Genomic DNA, 15974 nt, shown 5'->3' with positions numbered 1-15974 from the left:
TGAGTTGACTCCAAAACGCAGAAATGCCAACATGACCCAGGCTGCTTTCCAAGCTCAGTGCCTGTGTCTGTCCATAGGTTTCTCTAAGAGCCCGCATGGGTACTTTGTCCTGAACGAGAACACTCACAAAATAAAAACTCCAGAGATGCTAGGGAAGGAAAATGAGCATTTTCTGCAGATGGTCTCGAGGACCACTGTTTAAAGGTCTTCTGTTGTTACTGGAATAAGAAAGTCCCCTGAAGCAGCTGCCGTTTCGTCAGGGGCTCCAGGCCAGGCTGCTCAGTTGGCACGCCAGGCCTTCCCTCACCTGCTCAGGGGAAAGTCCGGGACACAGCCACAGCGGGAGGGTGGATCAGATGCAGTTACACAACCTGCCTTGAGCACTGCCCCCCCATTCCACCCAGCCTGCATGGTCTGCACTGCTGGGCCTGTGTGGGTTGCTGGTGGGATGTGTGACTTCTGGCACCAGGAGTCAGGAACCCATTTGATTTATTTAGATGTGGTGCCACCATTGGGTGGATCGTCTAAGGTTTATGTGGCTTTCCACTTCAGATTTTCCCTTCGCTCTCCTCCCTAGGGCCCCTGCCAAGCCTGCCATGCTTCAGCCTGGTCCAAGCCAGCCCTAAGAACCAACTAATTAAAGGTTCCTTTGACATCTTTCATGTGGCAACTTAGGAACCTCCAAGGCAAGTCCAAATCTGAGGACTTCAGCCCAGGTGATATCATCTGGGTTGAACACGGGCCTTTAACCCCAAAGCCTTGGGGCACTGGCCCATTTCAGAAGTTGTCAATCAAAAGCAGGAAGTAGTTTGGGTGAGTGTCCTTGGTCACCCCCAAAAGATCTGATCTCTGGCTTCACATCTGCAGTCACTTTGGCCGTGGCTACGTGGTTTTTTCTTCCCCTCGTCCTCAGATTCCATACCCTGTGGTACCCGCCCAGCAACCCCTCAAATTGTCGCTGGGCTGCTCCGGGCCCTTTAAAGTTGACAGAACCCTGGCAGATGGCACTGCTTTCTGTGGTGACCTCCATCACCCTGGTGGTGGAGGAACATGGGCAGAGGGCTCCTCGGTGATGCAGGCATGCTAGAGCATGACGCTGCTCCCCAGGGGGATCATCTGCACGTCAGCTCCTCAGGTGATAGAACCATGTGGCACAGGAATGACGACAGTAACAGCAGTAACTATTACGAAAGGGCAGTTGTCATTTGATTGGTTAGTAACCTGGAAGCCATCTACTAAAGGAAGAGCTTCTGTGCCAGGGATAATTGACTGGCAGAGGCTCCCCAAAGAGCTGTGCTGAGAGCTCTAATTCTGTTATTAGTTTCCCCAGCAAAGAATGCTGGGATCAGTCATTGATGTCTTCCAGGGGAGTGAGGAAGGAAAGTGGTAACACAGGGGCTGCATATTCCACATCCATCTTTCACGTACCTCCCAAAAAACTCCTCCTTCCTAAATGACAGCAAGCTCCCTGCAGTAGGGGGAGGAATATCTCAGTTGTCCTTGCTAATCTTTCTAGGAGATGGTCCATTTCTCTTTATAAGCTCTTTTAGCAGCTCCCCGTCCCGTGCATATATTCATCAGTGGATCCTTTGCTCTCCATACTAGAAGCTGCTGACTTGTCCTTTACCTCAGAGTCTCTGGCTGTAGCCATCTTTTCCTTTCTATGGCCCTGGGGACATCCTGTCCCAGGCACCATTCCCAGGAGTGCTGGACCACTGACCTTTCTTCTGATCCTCACATCCCTCCTGAACTTTATGGTTCCTGTTACACCTTGATAGATTCCCTTTCCTCCAGCTCTGCCTAGTGTCCCATCAGCCCATTCATTCTAACTTCGCCACACACTCAGGGATGCAATTCTCTTCTACTTGTTTTTGTGAGCATATTTTTGTATATTTCACCCAATTCAACACTGAGAAATTCAGTGCAAATAGACCATTATATCAGATCCCATACAAGAAACGTACTCTACCCCTGCCCATTGCTTCTCATTCTTGTATGCACTTCCATGCTCTGCGCACGCAGGTATTCATCATATCGCTTATCAGAGCCATCCCCTTACCTCCAGTTTCAAAAGCTTCCATGTTGGAGCCACAGACAGTGTAATCATCCTTCCATATGATTCCCGTAGTGACTCATCCCGCTTCCCCCCTGCCTTAGCACCAAATGGCCCTCACCCACCTCTGAGCCTCCTCACACTTTTAGTGCCAAACCCTGTGTTCTGAACCACCCCCCTCCGCCAGGGAATCCACCCTCCCTCGCTTCCATCACTCCCTGTTGGCCTTTTCTCCCTTCTCTTCTTCAGTCAGAGAGAACTGAGGCCCCACATGAGTAAATGCTTCCCAAGGAAAATATATTTTTGGCTCTGACTAGGAAATCATTTTTCAGTATGAATAGCACAACTCTCCATCATTTTACTTTTGTCAATTTTTGAGCAATAGCTTAAGCAGCAGTAAGTTGTTTGGGAGCAGCCAGGAAAATAAGTTCTGGCCCACATAGTCCAGACTAAAGGAAATCAGACAGTAGGCCCAAAGGCAATAGCATAAACTCTCCACTTCTGATGTTTTTCCTTTCCATTTGGTTTCCATGGGACCCTGTGTTGAGGGTGGGGAGGGCTTCCAAAAATATTGAATTGTACTCTTTAGCAAAATAAGGAACTAGATTTCAGGATGACAAAAAAGAGGGCATTAAGAAATGGGTAAAGGACCAGTGCCTAATGTTTTCAGAAACCCAACTCAATGGCTAATTTTGAAAGCCCATTGTTATCTACCATTTATACCTAAGTACTCTTTGATCACTGTCAAAATCCAGAAGAGGTTACACCTTTGGGACTTCTAAATATTTTCCATCCAACTTACGATCCAAATTGCAATGTCGTGTTTTGGGGACAGACACTCAGAAATTACTTTCCTTTAGGTTTTGAACGGCCCTGTGACTCACAAGCCAGCAGGCTTCTCTTAGTCACTCATGTTTTCTGGGATTCAGTGCTGGTACCTATGACTGAAATTCACTTAAAGCAAACAACTAAGAGCTAGAAAGGAGCATGGCAAGTCGGAAGTCCTAAGGTCCTAAGCTCTGATGAGGAGCTGAGTCTGACAGACTAGACAAAGTTGGGAAGAAGGTAAAATTATGTCTGTGCAGTACCTGTTAGATAGTTGTCAATAAATTATGGAATTTCTCTTTGCCAGCCCTAAAATAAGTGATACCTTTAAGAGTACAGTCATGCATCACATAATGACTGGGATACGTTCTGAGAAATGCATCGTTAGGCGACTTCATTGTCATGCAAACATCATAGAGTCTACTTACACAAACCCAGATGGGATCGCCTACTACACACCTAGGCTATGTGGTACAGCCTTCTGCTCCTATGCTACAAACCTGTGCCGCACATAGGCAATCGTAATACTGTGGTATTTGTGTCTAAACATAGCTAAATATAGAAAAGGTACAGTAAAAATACAGTATAAAAGATAAAAATTAGTATACCTGTACAGGGCACTTACCACGAGTGGAGCTTGCAGGACTGGAAGTTGCTCTGTGTGAGTCAGTGAGTGAGTGGTGAGTGAATGTGGAGGCCTAGGACATTACTGCACACTACCGTCGACTTTATAAGCACTGTACACTTAGGCTACACTACATTCATTTTAAAAATTTTCTTTCTTCAATAAATTAACCTTAACTTACTAAAACTTTTTGATTTTATAAACTGCTTAATTTTTTTAACTTTTTGACTCTTCCGTAATAATACTTAGCTTAAAACACACATTGTACAGCTATACAAAAATATTTTCTTTATATCCTTATACTATAAGCTTTTTTCTATTTTTAAAACTTTTCTTTTTTTCAATCTTTAAACTTTCTTGACAAAAACTAAGGCACAAACACACACATTACCCTGGGCCTACACAGGGCAGGATCGCCAGTATCACTGCCTTTCGCCTCCACATCTTGTCCCACTGGAAGGCCTTTGGGAGCATTAACACACATGGAGCTGTCATCTGCTGCAATAACAACACCTTCTTTTTTTTCTTTTTTTTTTTTATTTCATCTTATTGTTATGGGGGATATAGAATTGCAGGTTACATACGTTGCCCATGTACCGCCTTTCCCCCCAAGTCAGAGCTCCAGGCGTGTCCGTTCCCCAGATAGTGCACGTTGCACCCGTCATGTAGGTATATATCCCTCCCTTCCCTACCCCCCTTCCCGTGTCAGCACCTTCAAGCGTTACCACTCCCCAAACGGTGCGCAATGCACTCATTGTGTAGGCATACCCCCATCCCCTCCCCCACCCCCCACCTCAGTCTGATATCCGATTGGTGTCATTCCCAGATGTGTATTTAGGTGATGTTCAGGGAAACCAATTTTCTGGTGAGTACATGTGATGCTTGTTTTTCCATTCTTGGGATACTTCACTTAATATAGTGGGCTCCAACTCTCTCCAGGAGAACCATAGAGATGTCATATCTTCATTATTCCTTATAGCTGAGTAATATTCCATGGTATACATATACCACAGCTTACTAATCCAATCATGTATTGATGGGCATTTGGGTTGTTTCCACATCTTTGCTATTGTAAATTGTGCTGCTATAAACATTCGGGTACATGTGTCTTTGTTACAGAATGACCTTTTTTCCTTTGGGTATATGCCCAATAATGGGATTGCTGGGTCAAATGGCAGATCTACTTGAATCTGTTTAAGATACCTCCATAATGCTTTCCACAGGGGTTGCACTAGTTTGCAGTCCCACCAGCAGTGTATTAGTGAATAACAACACCTTCTTCTGGAAACCTCCTGGGGGACCTGCCTGAGGATGTTTTATAGTTAACTGTTTTTAATAAGTAGAGACATATTCTAAAATGGTGATAAAAAGTATAGTATAGAAAATACATAAACCAGTAACATAGTCATTTATTATAATCAAGTGTTATGTATTGCACATAATTGTACATGTTGTACTTTTATATGACTGGCATCGTGATAGGTTTGTTTGTACCAGCATCACCCCAAACACATGAGGAATGCATTGTACTAAGACATTATGACGGCTACAACATCAAATGGGACGACCGTTGTATATTCGGTTTGTTCTTGACCTGAAACTTCATTATGCAGCACACAATTGTAGTTGCATTTTTATAAAAGCTTCTTGGAGATGGAATTCATCTCTAATGGTGGGCTGTTAAGCATGGTGACATGTAGTGGGGAGAGGATGGTGTTGAATTTCTGAAATCTCGGCATGTGGGACGTGAGCCTGCCCAGTAGCGTGGCGGTGGAGGAAGAGAGAGCAATGGTTCATGCTCCACTTCTCCCACAGCATCACAATATGCTGTACCAAAAGGAAAAACAGTAAGCCTGTAAAACATTCGTCCATTCATTCATTCATTCAAAAAACATTCGATTGAGTTCCTCCTGTGTGCCAGCTACAATCCAGGTGCTGGAAATATTGCCACAAACAAAACGGACAAAAATCCGTGCTCTCTTGGAGTTTACAAATCCTGTTATAGAAATAATAATAGAACATATTAACATATGAAGTAAACTATGCAACTAGTAAACAAAATTCATTGTTCTGTTCTTCTGTCGTGCTACAAAAAATTCAAGGTTTTGGACAGATAGGCACTAAGAGGAGTACAATCTCACGGGTAAATCTGCAACTACCAGGTCCTTTGGGCCCCAGCACCCTGCCCTCTCCGGCATACTTTCCTGGACAAAATGATCTCAGAGTAGAACTGACTGCCTCTAAAAGCTAGGCAGTTTTCACCCATTTATAACCATTTCTTTAACTGAGCCTTAGTTTCCTCATCCATAAAATGAAATTATTAACAGGGAGCATGGAGAAGTTTAACTGAAACAACAGATAAGAAAGCATCTGCTACCATCCTTAGCATAGAGTACGTAAGAAATTTCTCTCTTAATCACCCAAATGTTATTTCCATTGGGTAGTAGAACCACCTATATTAATCAAGTTGCCTTTTTAAATCCACACTCCCACTCTGCCCCCGCCACCGGGGTCTTCTTTCACTTCTTCTCCCCCTGACGCATGCTGCTCCATCCTTCAGAATCCCAGCTGAAGTTCACACGCTCCCTCCTCCATGCAGCCCTCTCACACTATCCCTGACAGCTGACCCTACCCCACCTCCCCACCCCACCTCCCCACCCCCCTGCCTCCCAGTGCTGGACACACGCCCCTCTGGCAAGCAGCAACCACCACTGTCATTATTTGTTCACTTTTCTTTCTCCCTCACTCAACTTTGAACTCTTAAAGCACAAGGATCAAAGCTTTAATCTTGTTCAATTTTACAACTTTGTCACATACCTAGCACAGTGACTGAGATACATAAATACTTCTTGAAAGAATAAATAAATGGATGATTGTCTCATTAGCAAGGCGAGCTTTCTGTCCTCTTTTTGCTCCACATGCTCTTTCTCTGCTGTGTTGCTCAGGCTGGTCTCTATCTCCTGACCTCAAGAAATCCTCCCACCATGGCCTCCCAATGTGCTGAGATGACAGATTTGAGCCACTCTGCCCCGCCCTTGCCTTGCCTCTTTGCCTTCAGACCTGGGCATCTCACCTTGGCCTCCCTGAGCAGACACTTAGGACTCGAGCTGACAGGATTAGAGCCACCATGTTAATGTCTATTACCTGTGGTCACTGCAGTCAAAGAACTCCAACTTCAGAGTACTTTCTCCATGATAGCAGGAAGAAAACCAATGTCATGTTCCTAATGATAAGACTGTGGCACTGCAGGACCCCTAAGTGTCTGTTAAATCCCCAAAAGTACTAAGTATTTCCAGTGTAACTTTCCCCTATGTACTTTATTAAATTTTAAATCTTTGAAAATTGGTTATTTGTGTAGAACACATTACACTGCTGGTCCCAGATTTCTTAGCAGGACCTCCAAGATTCTCTGCAAAATGATCCCGGATTCCCTGGATTTTTCTCCTCTGTGCATTCCATGTCCTTTCTGCCCCCAAGGCCCAGGCCCCTGGACACCTCAGGGAAGACCCAGAGAGGTGTTCCGTTGATGGTACGTTTTCCCAGGACCTACTGCCATGACTGTGCCATGGGCTTTAGCATGACCCTTTCCCCAAACTGTCAGTTGACACTGTCACCTCTATAAAGACAGCAGAACTTGAGAGAGAAAATGTCATGAACCCTGCTCCTTCACTGCAGCTTTTGAGCAACCCCCCATTCCCCTCCGCCTTCACACCTGCTGCTCCCTGGTTGGTAGAACCCTTCTCATAATCCCCCCCGGGGAAGGCAATTTGCAGATCTCACAAGCAGGTCCCAACGTGGTCTCTGTGGAGCTTTCCTCTTCTCTAACCCTATTCCAGAGAGAGTCCTGCCCTCTGCCATCTGTTACCATTTTATTAGTCAGCAAAAGACATACATTGTTAGAGCTGCGTACGGATCAGGTACAGGGGAGAGGTGGAGAATGAATTTCTTGGCTCCTGGTGGGCTCTGCTGGTGAAAAGTGCCCCTTGTCGATGTCACTCATGCATCAGCGCTCATCTTTTCAAGTCTCACACAAACGGCTTCCCAGGCCTTCCCGATTCTGGAGTGTGCAAGGCAGATGTGGAGACAAAACTGAGCCATGCCCATTTGCTTCTGATTGGAAAAGGGTGAGGTGTCTTTGTGTGCCTCACCATTCAGACATTCTTCGTGGTGCTATTTTTATCAACTGAATCATAAAATTGGTGTCAGATGGGCCGGTCCCGTTCCTCGCCCTGAGGCTGGGTGATGGGACTCTGGGTTTATCCAGGCAAGAGGAGATGTATGCGGCCCATATGAATGCATCTGCAGAACCCGCGGCCCCACCGTGAGCCTCACCAGCCCTGGACCGTGTTCCTATGGCAGCAAGAGCAGGCTCATCACCACTCCCACTCCATGCCCAACCCAATTCATTTAACAGGCATATGTTGAGCACCTTCTAAATGCTATACATTGAACAAGATGCTAGGATTCACAAAAAATACCCACCTGAGAACCTTGCATTTCACAGAAAGGATTGTCATGTGAAGTGACAGTGTCTACTGGGCTGTGCATGCTACGGGTGTATTGATAAGGAGCATAGTGGAGGGAGGATTTGTTCTGCCTGGGCTTTGGGGAGAGCTCCGTGGAGGTGCTGACATTCAGCCAGGGCTTCAAAGATAAGTAGAGTTACTGGATGAAAACATGGGAAAACGCCTCCCAGGCAAAGGAACCAAAGGCAGAAGCATAAAAAAAAAAGACGGTAGATGCATCCAAAATTCAGCTGTGAATTTAGTTCTCGCTGAGGGGTCCCAGGCACACACCTGCACTGACCCCCACCTGGGGGGTTGTCAGGAAGGAGGCCCGGTGCAGGAATGTCATCTGGCCACTCCAAGGGTCCTGGCTGTTCTGAATCTAGGTTGCAGAACTTGAACTCTGAGCAGGGCGCAGCAGTGAGTGTTGGCTTTTAGTGGCAATAGCACTGCAGGTATTGAAGTTAGACATAAACCAGGGTCCCCTGCCACAGTCTGCTCTTGGTTCTTGTGATTGAAAACCTCACTCCTGAGTAAGAACCGAGTCCCCTCACTAGCCACTGGAAACAAGGATGAATCATTATATAGAGACTAAGAGCAGAATTTTCTAGATTCTCTATCTTTCAGTTCAAATTATAATTTTTCTAACTAAATGCCTGGAAATTCAGGGTGACGTTTAACAGAAAACCAAAATGGGGCATAACAGGAAAACAGGGAGAAAAGTGGCACGGAACGGTGGCGGAAAGTGCATTTGCAGATGTCCTCGGCAGTCCAGGGCTTGGCTCTCTGGTTTTCATTTCCTCTGACCAAACATTCCAAAACCCACCCTCGGCAAGTCACATGGACGTGCAGGCACAGCCCTGTGGGGTGCATGCGGCGGGTGTCGCTGGAAGGGCCTGCCCCGTGGGTTGTGGCCAGCTGGAAGAGCCCGGGGCCACCTGTCTGGTCAGAGCCTGTCTGCTGAGGGCCTCTCGGAGCCAGGCCTGGGTTGGTGCTCTGCCTAGAGTGACAATGAAATTAATAGTGTCCTGATGCTGTGACTAAGGCCATATCCCTGTGTCTTCAAACAGGAATGAGAGAGGAAATGTCACTAGGACGCCAGGAGGCTTTTGAAATCTTCAAGAGGGACCATGCTGACAGCGTTACCATCGATGACAACAAGCAGATTCTGAAACAGAGGTAAGGCCACCTCAGAGAGCAGCTGGTCCTCCCAGGCTTAGCCAGGCCAGCCTAGAGGAGATTTGCTACTCTGTCCTTCCTAATATGCCCAGCCCAAGTTTTACAAGAAAGGCATGGCATTTATTCAGTTTCACGTTTAATTTTGTCCAACCTGGCACAATTCTGTCTCCTGTGTGAGCCTCATCATGCCAGTACTATTGGGAAAGCAACCTTAGGGTCTGTTACTGATAGTATCAATGTGATACACAATTCTCACACCATACATCAATTGTCATCGGCCTGTGACTCTATCGATGTCTCTTACTGTTGCAAAGGCAGGGAAAAGAAATCTATGGACCAAATTACATTCTTAGAACTCCAGCTGCTATGGAGAGCAGTCCTGCACTCAGAGGAAACCTGTACACATCCTGTGACCCAGAGGCCTTTGGTGCGTTCTGCAGGCCAAAGTCAGAGCAGGCAGGATCATCTGCTGACATGTTGTCAAAACAACACTGTGTTCTGGACCCCTTTAGAAAAAACTTAGAGATGTATAATTTTTTCAGCTAGTCTGAGAATTAGACACATATCCTCAAACTGTAGCAAACAGAAAGACTGCCAGATATGTGGATCTAGAGCTCAGAAAAAAGTGTTCTAGACTGTGATCTCTGGTATGTCACGTGTGACTCTGGATCTTAGCACACAGTAGGCTTTCAAGAACCATTTGTTGAATTAAAATGAGATCCAGGTTTGAGAGGCATATGCTTATAAATGACAATTCAAGGAAGCCTAAGAAGTAGACAGGCTCTCAGGAGAGCACGTGGAGTGCAGAGTCCTAGAGGGGAAACCCCTAGGGGGAAAGCCTTTCCAGGGAAAGGAGAGGGAGAGGAGGCCATGATGGAGACTGAGGAGAAGCCGGGAGAGAAGAGTGGGAGAACTAGGAGGAAATCACGTCCCAAGAGCCAAGAGGAGAGACATCTCTGAGAAGAAACAGCCTGTCAGTGGTGCCAGATGCTACAAAGAAATGAGCAGGACGGAGCTGGGAAGTGCCCATGGACTTGGCAGCTAGAACACCACCGGTTGGATGTGTGACATGAAGGAGCAAGTTGGAAGAACTTGGGGGAGCAGAGAAGGTGGGGACAATGCATTTGAAAAGTTTGTGATAGGTGAAAAACCTTTTTTAAAAGAACACAGGGAGTTAGCTTAAGGAGAAGGGAAGTTGGTTTCAGGACGGGAAAGAATTGGCCAAGATTATATACCACAGAAGCAAGCCAGTGTAAGAGAGAGGTGGAGAAACAAGGGGAAAAGCTGACGCAGAATCTTCTGGAAGACAGGTGGGGAGAGAATCAGGGGCTCAGTGGGAGGTTAGCCCTGAAAGGAAACAGGAATGGAAAAACAAATCACGATGGCTGATGCTCTGCATGTAGAACTGAAGGGAGAAAACTGAAGGTGACCTCTATTTTTTGTGTGAAAAAGAAGTTGAGGTAGAAGGGGGAACTTAAGGATCGGGATGAAGGTTTAATACAGCTGCCACAGGGAATGGAGAGAAGGCAGAACCAGGAGAAGGAAAGGCACACAGCCTTGAGGGTTGAGGGCCCCGCCTGGACTCAGAACGGCTTTTACGCTTCAGCAGGGGCAGATCTGAGATCACCTGGGGAATCCAGAGAGTATAGCCATTCTGCAGAGCAGTTCAACCCTCCTTAGCCAAAAGAAATATATGCACCCCCTTGGGACCCAGCAAGCCCACTTCTGAGTGTATTTCCCAAGAAGTTCTCCTGCGGGTTCATAAGGGGACAAACAGAAGGCTACTTGCAGCAACAGTGTTTGCTGGGTGTCCACGACAGGGGTAGTGGACAGGCAAAGCAGTGGGGAGCCCCGTGGAGCAGGCAGCAGGTGGGAGCGAGGGGTTGGAAGTGTGCGTGCCAGCAAGGACAGAGCGTAAGGGCACAGCACGGGGCAAGGGCACGTCATCCATGTAAATTACAGATAGATGCCTATAAAGCAAACAAAAACATACATAAACAGTACTATAGTGTACTTATAAGAATGGGTGCAGGGCAGGGGGATAAAAAGGAATGACTGAGTAAATGAATACAAGGGAGTGGGAGAGAAAAGAGAGTGAATCTAGCAAAGTTGAGGACAGTCTCCCTAGAAAAGTGGATACATGCACATTTGCACAAACTGTAGCATGTGAATTCCGAGGGTTTCAGATGCTTTCTACTGCTTGTCCGTGTTGAAGCCATGTATTTTTAATATGGCCTGTCGGAGGTGTTAGAGCAAGATACCTTATTTGTTTGAAGATAAGCCCGTCAAGCTCTATGACAGCTGCCACATCCAATAGACTTCCAGAGAGCCTTCAGCTGCGTCTATACTGGAGGTTTCTTACCCTACACCAGGGGCTCATATCCCTGGCTTCTTATTAAAATGACCCATGGAGCTTTTAAAAGCTCCCAAAGCCTGGGCCCAACTCCCCAGATAGTCTAATGTAATTAGGTGGGGCCTGAGCATCCTTTTTTAAAAAGCAGATTCCAGTAGCAACCAAGTTTGAAAACCACTGGCTCAGACAGTGTCCAGAGACCTTGAGACCCAGAACCTCTGAGGTAGGATCCCCACAACACTACAGGTTAAAAAAAATGACCAAGGGATTCTTCTGCACACTCAAGTTGAAGAACCACTGTCTTAGGGAGGACATAATATTTCATCTTTCTTACTGTAAAATTGGCACAGTTCCTGCATCTGGTTTGTAGCCCGAGTTTAGGTCTGTTTCCAGCGGGGAGTTTGGAGCGGGGAGGGGGGCGGTGGGGCGATGAGGATGTTGTGGTCTTTTGAAGCCTTCTAATACAGAGCTCACTTAACTCTAGTACAGCAGAGTTCTGACAACGCTTGTGACAAATGTGCTTCTGGGTTTAAACATATCTACGTTACGCAGGATGGGCTGGCAACACTGATGATCCGGTCTTCCAAGTGGCCATAGTACAAGGAAATTAGTGAAACTTACACAAAGCTTTCCTCTGAAAAGAGGTTTTCTCAGCAGTAAATCAGTCTTTTTAAATCAAATGAAAAGTCAGGAGACCAGCCCACATTTTAAAAAATTTTTACATCTGTTTAATGTTACTGTAATACCAATCCTGAAAGGACTGTTTCAATCTCAGGACTGGAGCTCTTATTTGCATTCATGGAGGTTATTCAATTATTATTAATAGATATTACATGTTCATAACTGCTTAAGGCAAGGGACTAAGAAAAATGTTTTTGTCTGAGAACAAATAACTGCACAACCAGCGTCCCAACAGCAGACATCAAAATAAGGCCCCACAGGTGCTCATCGGGGTGATCTCCATGTCGCCCTTAATGCCCTTCCAGTGACTCTGACCCCTTCCACACATTTGCTCCCCTTCCCTCTAGGGAGGTACAGGGAGAACCGGCCCAGTCCCAGGAATACAGGCACGGACCAGAGGGGCTTGATCAGGATGGCGTTCAATTACTGCTTCCTACCTCTGCGCTAAGTCTCTGCTTTCTAATAGCCCTCAGCAACCAGGACCCACCCACCTGGCCTCCCATTTTACTCCCGCTTCTCACATCAAGTAACTCTGTGGTCTGATGGTTCTGGTGCTGGGACATCATGTTGGCAATGTGCCACAAAAGAGAGGCTGGAACTCACTACCCCCACACAAAAGCCTTGGGTGAGTTCAGCCTCTCTAGCCCATAGCAAATAGGTTCTAAGCCCAAACAGAGGGATTATTGGTGAGCCGCAATCCTTTCTGACTCCCTCAGCTCCCCCAGAGAACAAGAATTGATGCAGGGTTGCAAGAGGGGACAATGAGTGGCTCGTACATTGCACGTTACTTAACAGAAGGGGTTTCATTTCCCCATTTTACCTGCACCCTTTGCTGCCCCCACATGGAATCTTCAGCCTCTCTAAGCCCTGGCCCCCACTGGAGGAAGTTGTGCTGCCCGTCTGTGACAACAGAAATAAGATGTTGGCACAGTAATGGGATGTTTGCCCTTCGATGAACTAGTGCATGTGAACCAATTCTTAAGCTAGATTTTTCAGTAGAGGACAACTGCAATTCAAAATCACTACATTTTCCAGGTGTGACTCATCCTCATGGTATATAATAATATGAAGAGAGGTTGGAAACCCCATGCTTGGCAAATACCAGTGGCCAGGCACTGCTAGCTGACTTTCTTTTGTGTCAAATCTTTCATAGAAATTGAATCCCTCAGTCACAGAGTTCCATTAAATAACAAAGGAAGAAATAAATGGGGAGATTAACTGCAACTGGAAACGGAGATGTTGATAATGTGAACAGAACAAAGAAAATTGCCCCTTCTCACTCAGTTGGATCCTTCTGGCATTAGGATAGAACAAGAATCTAAAACCAGCAGGAAAACTGGACCAAGGGTGGAGAGAAATCTTGTGGCACCATCTGGAAGTAACGCCCATAACAAATAAGAGTTCCCTGGTTCCTATTAGACTTCAATTTTGACCTTTATTATTTTTCCATTTGTTTTTTGTATTTACACCTTGTCTGCTGAACTAGAATTATAAACTCTGAGAGTAGAGATTAGATTAGAATCTTGTCAGCCTCCCCATAATTTTTAAAACAATGGTGGCCACAAAAGGGGTTGTCAAAAAACACTTTTTTGTTTGAGAATGACAATTTGAAATTGACTTTGAGAAATCTTAGCAGCCAAGAAAACTGTTAGAGAATACTTCCAGCTTCCCAGAAGCATGAGAACGCAGCAGCAGGCTTTTTGAGGGTCAGGGAAGGAGCTGCTGGATGGGAGACCAGAGCGCAGCCATCCTGCTGGGAGGAGGAGACAACACAGAAAAGGAATGTAGGGTCTGTGGCCACACCACCCTAAACACTCCCCATCTCGTCTGATCTTGGAAGCTAAGCAGGGTCAGGCCTAGTTAGTACTTGGATGGGAGAAGAGGAATATTGGTGTTTAAATAAAGGGGTAAGGGGAGTGAAAGGTGGATCTTCATCCCAATACAATGGAGGCAGCCAAGGTACACGTACAGGTTTACAGAGGGAGGAAATGTCCAAATATAGGCCTAGTCTCCTGTCCTCCTCTTGGACGGAAAAGAGTACTGGATGTTCACGCTATGAAAAATCAGCATATTAAGTTAGTCACTCTAGACAAGAACTCTAGGAAAGATATTGTAGGAGCAACATATTTTTCCCACTGGCCTGAGGAAGCACTTTCAGCTGACGTGTCAGGGAACATGAGCGAAGAGGCTCTTGGGGCCTGAGTGGCTAATGAGCATCAGCTCCTCTCTTTGGCTCATAGGTTAAAGCAGCTGTTGCCCCTTCCTTAGTGAATTGTGTGGGGTTCTAACTGCCCTGGGGCAGAGCCACATGCTTGCCCGGTGGTGGCGAATATCTCTGCCTGACACTTACCAAGGGCAGGATGGGATTCCTTCAGGAACTGGTCTTGGACATTATGTGGGATTCTACCTTAATTCCCCCAAACTTTTCATTCCCGCTGAAGGTGGGAAACTTGGCAACTTTCTGGAGGGTCTTTGACCATTGCCCATTCTTATCCTTTGGTTTGCTGAGACAAACCATCATCCGTAGTTACTGCTTCCAACACGCAATCCCACCTCACAGTTCATCACATCTCCACGGGATTCCTACCCGGCCTGGCAGTGCTCATAATTCACACACACACAACACTTTTGCCTGTAGGAGCTTTCCACAGCAACCCAGCCCTGAGAGGCGTCTCAGCCTAATCTTAGAAATGAGGAATCTGAGCCCCAGCTGCGAAGAGGTGGAGGAGGCACTGGACCCACGTCTTCTGACTCCCAGCCCAGTGCTCTTCCCTCGCACAAGCTGCCTTTGCAACATGCTTGCTCACATGCTTATCATCTTTTATTCTGCAAATATTTATAGAATGCGTACTAGGTGCGAGCCCCTGTTCTAAACTCCAGGGATGTAACAGTGAATTAAATAGATGTGGACACTGTCCTCGTGGAGTTTATGATATTGAAAGGGAAACAAACACATGAACAGGCAATTCGCATGTAGTATGCTAGTTGCCTGTGATGATGGAAGTGCAGGGTGCCATGGAGCACGTGGGGACATTACCCACTGCAGACTTGCGTGGTCCTGGAAAGCTATCTGGAGGCAGAAACTGAGGGGTTAGGTAGCAGTTAGTTGAAGATAGAGGCTCCGAGCAAAGGGAGCGTCCCCAAGGTAAGCGACAGTGTGACACCTGATGGAACTGGCTAGCCTGCAAAGGTGGGCGGATGTAAGAAGAGAAGCTGGAGAAGGTAGCAGCTGCCAAAGCATGAAGAGTCCATGTTGCCCTACTGAGGAATTTGGACTTTCTCCTGAGGTCACTGGGGAGCCCTTGAGGAGTTTTAAGCAGGCAGGTGACAGGATCAGGCCTGCATTTAAGAAGCACCACTCAGGCTAGAATGTGGGGACCAGTCTGAAGGCAGGTAGCGTGAATGCAGAGGAAGGAGCAAGCAGTGGTTGCAATCATCTGCGAGAGGGAGGGCAGCGCTCTGCTGTAGGGCAGTTGGGGTAGGAATGAAGCTGAGTGGAATGCAGTGAGAGACAATGAGGAGAGAGTGGCTGAGACGCCAGGACTGAGTGCAGGGCCGATGAAGAGAGGGGCAAGGGATGATGTGCAGGTGACTGGCGTGAGCCATGGGTGAGTGATGGTGCAGTGCATTGAGAGAGGAACAACAGGAGGAACAGAGGCTGTGGTCAACCCTCTCCAAAGACGTGTTCAGGGGAGGTGATCCGTTCTCAGTGGACACAGTGAATTTTAGTTATCTGCAGGGCATCAAACAGGC

The 15974-nt window shown here is 46.7% G+C and overlaps 1 protein-coding gene across 1 annotated transcript in view; it reads left to right on the top strand.

The window, feature by feature from the left end:
* KIF6 (kinesin family member 6) overlaps positions 1–15974 on the top strand; it is a 372644-nt gene that overhangs the window by 276895 nt on the left and 79775 nt on the right. Inside the window, exon 14 of the mRNA XM_069488531.1 lies at positions 9079–9187. Within this exon, the coding sequence (XP_069344632.1) occupies positions 9079–9187 (109 nt within the window). The remainder of the gene's footprint in view (positions 1–9078; positions 9188–15974) is intronic.

The sequence above is a fragment of the Eulemur rufifrons genome, chromosome 15 (genome assembly GCF_041146395.1).
Source record: "Eulemur rufifrons isolate Redbay chromosome 15, OSU_ERuf_1, whole genome shotgun sequence".
Lineage (NCBI taxonomy): Eukaryota > Metazoa > Chordata > Mammalia > Primates > Lemuridae > Eulemur > Eulemur rufifrons.
Note: the sequence above shows the minus strand (reverse complement) of the source record. Positions and strands in the feature narration are given on the sequence as shown.